Below are 5,136 nucleotides of genomic sequence, written 5' to 3'. Positions count from 1 at the left end.
CAGTTTGAATATGGAGAGAATGGAGAACTTAAGCAATATTCAGCTATAGCATCACATACTCGGTTATTAAGTTAATTGCAGTTTTATACAGCATTTACAAATCCACAGGATGTGATGTAACTCTTCATTGTGCTATTTCTTTCCCATCACATCATCTAACAAATATAAATTAAACTTAACAGTCCAGGCTACACCACCTGTCCTGTAAGCATCCAATGGGAACGACTTTATTGCCAAATTCCCCATGTTGGCAGTTGGCACTCGCTTTATTTTCCTTGGTTAAATATTAAATATCCAAATGACACATTCAAATTCAAAATGAAACCTTTATTTAATTTCATAGAAAACATCAAGTTACAGTTTAATCATGAGAAAAGTGCCGAACTGAACAACAAAACAAAAAGTCAACACAATCAGGAGAAAAGTCAACATAATCAATGGTTAAAGATATAAAATCCACACCTTCACTCTGAGGAACTCCCATCGCCCAGCAATGTTTCCTGTCACACTGAATTAAAGCTACGCATGTTAGGTGCAGTGGAAGGCTTTGGCACAAACTGTTAGTACAACCAGGGCTTGAAACTAGCACTAACCAGACGAATCTGTAAAGTCTGAGTTGTGCCTGGCAGGTTTGTCAATTCTACTTGGTGCTTTGGCACGTAGCCAACCTGTGTTCAGTGTTTTTTTATTGTAAATTCTGAATCCAGCAGCCGCTGCGGCCGGCTGATGAAAAAATTATTTCCACTGTATCTGTAGGCTACTGCAGTGGAAGTCTGTTGGTTTGGAGTTAAAACAGAAACCACTTCAGGGGTTCAAAGTGCTTAAAAGAGCTCAGGATAGCCAAACCTCCTAATCAATCATCTTTAAGGACACTTGAATCCAAGACTTGACAACATTTAACCCTTTCATCACTGGAAGAGTTTCATCCCAAAACACAATAAATCCATTTTCCATTTCTTTCCTTACTGAATATTCCAAAATATTTAACTGTTTTGTTAACAAAGGTTTTAAATTTGCTAGTATTTTCAATTAAAACTCTCATTTATACTTGAAATATGAGAAAGTGTCATATTTTTGTGATGGTTGTTGATATTTTGGAATGAAACTCTCTGCATATTTCCAAGTGCATTGTGTGTGTGTGTGTGTGTGTGTGTGTGTGTGTGTGTTGTGGTCTCGGCTGTGGTCAAAGTCAAGTAGTCCAGGCAAAGTCCCTTGTCCGTCGTCCGTCCCGTGTCTCTCTGCGCTCTCGGCCTCCAGACTCGTCTTCTCACATGATGGGGTAGCTGGCGAGGTTGGCGATGCCGCAGAGGTTGCCACGGTTACGTGCCATCAGGATGTAGCCCTTCTTGCCCCAACTCTCGCTCCAGCTGCCAGGGAAAAGAAAAACGAGATGGGGAAAGAGAGAAAGAGGGACAGAGGAGGTGTTCAGCATCGCCAGGAGTCAAATAGCATTTCAGCTCATCATTTTGTCAACGTGCGACCGACAGAAGGCATCGTTTCGCCGCCACACGCCAGGCTGAGAGCGGACAAACAACAAACAAGCTGTCATCCCATTTTGGCGACCGCATGAGCCACCTGATGCCGTTCAGACAGGTGATGTGTCCCACCTGTTCTTGACGATCCAGAATTTCTTGCCCTTGGCGGTCTCTCCGTAGCCCACCGCCAGCACGGCGTGATTGATGTCGTCTTTGTTGCAGTCGCGGTCGTAGTAAACACCTGGGCACACGACAGAGAGGAAGAGTGAGCGCTTCACACGGCGACCTCTGTGACCCCGAGGCCACAGAAGAGTGTATCAGTTAGACTTCGGTAGTCTTTCCTACACATTACATTGTAGGAGCTGCACTAACTTCTGCACAAACTGCAAAAATGCCTTAAAATCTGTGAAATTAACACTTTTTCACCTTGTTAGCTGATTCTCCATATTGTAATGTACACCTATTTAACAGTAAATACCCAAAAATGTACAAATTCTTTATTTTCTCATATTTATATATCAAAATCGCATTACTTTTACTTTATTTACCTGGAATATTTTTAGTTGTTACTTCATGGTGTACAAATAGACGTACATAAAAATTCCAACCAATATCACAGATTTTTGAGAATTTTTGGCACTAGATTCTGGATACCTCAATTCTCAAATTACTATGGTTCACTAGTGTGTTGATGTGCTGCTGTTGGCTGCTAAACTACGCTGCATTCATGTGCTATTTTGCCGGAAAATCAAACCCATAAGGCAAACAATAAACAAACACAGACGTCCTGTAACTTTGCAAACTAATTTGACGAGCTTCACTCAAACAATGTCTGACCAACTACAAACTTGCAATAAAAGTGTATGGTTATGTGTTTTCTAACTGTTGACTGACACTTTCGGCCATTGAAGACCATTGCATCAACTCGGAAACACGGGTAGCAAAATATTCTCAGTTTCTGACTTTATCATCCGACTTTGGAGGGCGTTCACGTGAAATTTCCAAGTAGGAAATTTGTTTTCCCGATATATCTGATAGCACATGAACGTACAAATAGTCAACATTCCTGCATGGCAAACTTTAACTCCTGAATCATCCCCAATGTGAAAAAATCTGCAGCTCAAAACTCATTTCACTTCCCTGCTGTCAATTTGTGGAAGTTCTGCCTCACCCTGAAAATCAAAGAACGCCCTGCCGAAGCTGTTTGAAAAGGAAGTGAGAACATTACATTGGAACAAATTTAGAAGTGGCCAGCATTAACACATTTTAGCTAGTGCCACAGTAGTGCTTTATATTCTATTGATTGTTGGTGTTTTTATTGTATTTTATGTTGAATGGCAAGTTATTTTAGTATTATTAGTATTGTTATTTTGTCTTCCATCAAGGATCACAATTGAAACAAGTGTTTTAAAGGGGCAAAAATACTAAGATTTTTTAGTACTTTTAATAAGATTTTTACCCCATAGCACAAAATGACCATATTATATCTGTGTGTGGTAGATAGGATTGTTGATCAACACCAATGACTCAAATTTACTTTCATGTGATGAGATTTCTGGCTTTCAAATCTCACTTTCACTTTACTCTGACTCCCCTCCCACTGCAAGACATCTCCAGAGTGCGTCCCCATCTCTTTCTCCCACTCCGGCTTCCCACTGTTTGAAGAAAAGTAGACAACAGAACTATGAACGGGTGACTGACCTTTCTGGTAGAACTGGAAGGAGCTCAGCGTGGCGTCGATGCCCACAGACACCGGACCCACTTTGTAGAGCGCCACAGCCAGCGCCCGCTCGTCTCCCTCGGGGATCTCCTTGTAGCCTTTGCACTGGGCGGCCATGCCGGACGCGTTGTAGCGACACTCTTCGTCCTGCAGACAAGACCGAGGAGGAGAGTCAGGTGTTTGTTGGTGTCATGCCAACGCTGAAAATATTGGTTTCTGATACCTCTATTTATTACTGCGAAATCCAATTAAATCAAGTTAAAGGGAAGGTTCAGCTATTTTCTAAGCCTATACCTATTAATCACTAACCAAGCATCGTTTCTGAATGTGCCAAACGTTTTTACATTAGAGCTTGTGTTTCTGTGAAATTGGCAACCACCTCCTGTTATAATTTGTTAGCAAAGTCAATGGGGTATGAAACCATAACTCTTAAAATCACTTGCAAGCCATTCTCTATACTTCCACAGCTGTAGTAATAGTAAGAATATGCAATAGAACTTGCTCAAAGCACTTGAATGGGATTTTGAAAGCAATGGCTTCATACCCCATTGACTTGCACTAGCATTGCTAACAAATGCTAACAGGAGGCTGGTGCGGATTTCTCAGAGACAAAAACTCTGATGCAAAAATGTTTTTGAATGTTATAATAGTGGACACGGTTAGTGATAAATAGGACAGGACCTTCTCTTTAAAGCTGCACTAGGCGATTTTGCATGTTGGCGGCTCCAAATGGCAGCGACAGGTAACTGTTTGAAATCGAAGGACTTCAACACCCAGAAATCCTGTAAGGTGACGTCAGTAAACTGCACTCAACACGCTCATGTTTACCGAACCAACCTGTCTGTGAGGCTTTATACCAAAGGAAACTTAACATAATGCAGATTACAGTGTTTTTCTTAAGATAACAAGAAATGAGGAAGAAACTGAAATCTTTGTAATCGTTTGCAAGTGGTTGAAAACGGGTGATTGAAGGGGAAACTGATTTTGCTGAGTCAGACTGTGGGAGATTTCCACTGCATCATTTCAGCTGAGCCACTTCCACTCAGCGAGCCTCTTGGTGCTTCTTTACCGTCAGATGGCATATGGTTATGGTTATGATTGTCTTTTTTTTTTTGTGGAACATGTGATTAGTGCGCACATGACGCTCTGACAGCTAAGTGAGAAACTGTCAACCAATACACTTTCAGTCTGAGTTTAGCTCACTTGCGGTAAGCAGGCATTTTCTGGAAGTTGTGGTCGTCTTTGTTTAATCTCGTACAGATATGAAGATCTTGGCAGGACTACCACCTACTTTTCATTTTCAGTCATCTACAGAAGACTGGATCATCTTTGGATTATGATTGAATGCTGTCAGTCCCTGTACCATAAACTAGAGACTAACCAGGTGAACCACAATAATAAAGATTTTGGCGATTACCTACCAGAAACTACCACAACAAACAGAGGACTTGCTAATAGCTTAACACCAATCTTATTCTTCCATCCTTTCTTTAGCTAGGATTGTAGGGGAAGCTGACATGCATTCATGCCCTGCTTCTCATTTCTCCATTTCCGCTCATTCACACTGGGAGCTGCCCAGTAAACCACAGTTTCCTACTGGTGGCCACTGAGCAGCTGCACTGGAACAACTGATGGTTAAGTGCATTTAGATAGTTGTTGTTGAAGAAGGCAAAAGTGTTTCTTAACTTACTTTTGCTTCCCAGATTGAGATTTCAACCGGCGACCCTCCATCCACAAGCTCTAACCTCTAGACTACTGCCACCACCTATTTAAAGCTGCAATGCGCAACCTTTTCATATGAAAATAACAATAAATAAATAGCTTGAATTCTACGTCATCAGTCTGTGTTGGTTTGTGACCCGGTGTGTTCAGGCCTAAATTACCCTATTTGTCTGAAACTGGCTTTTCAATGATGATGGGACATTTTATACGCTGTTCTTT

The 5,136-nt window shown here is 41.3% G+C and overlaps 1 protein-coding gene across 1 annotated transcript in view; it reads right to left on the bottom strand.

Moving 5' to 3' along the window:
- Positions 1 to 306: 306 nt before the first annotated feature.
- Positions 307 to 5,136, bottom strand: part of ctsk (cathepsin K) — an 18,310-nt gene continuing 13,480 nt past the window's right edge. Inside the window, exons 6-8 of the mRNA XM_071910124.2 lie at positions 3,177 to 3,342; positions 1,608 to 1,716; positions 307 to 1,367 (exon numbers count right to left, since the gene is read on the bottom strand). Of these exons, the coding sequence (XP_071766225.1) occupies positions 1,268 to 1,367; positions 1,608 to 1,716; positions 3,177 to 3,342 (375 nt within the window). The 3' untranslated portion in view covers positions 307 to 1,267. The remainder of the gene's footprint in view (positions 1,368 to 1,607; positions 1,717 to 3,176; positions 3,343 to 5,136) is intronic.

Source organism: Centroberyx gerrardi, chromosome 12 (genome assembly GCF_048128805.1).
Source record: "Centroberyx gerrardi isolate f3 chromosome 12, fCenGer3.hap1.cur.20231027, whole genome shotgun sequence".
NCBI classification, from domain to species: Eukaryota; Metazoa; Chordata; class Actinopteri; order Beryciformes; family Berycidae; genus Centroberyx; species Centroberyx gerrardi.
Note: the sequence above shows the minus strand (reverse complement) of the source record. Positions and strands in the feature narration are given on the sequence as shown.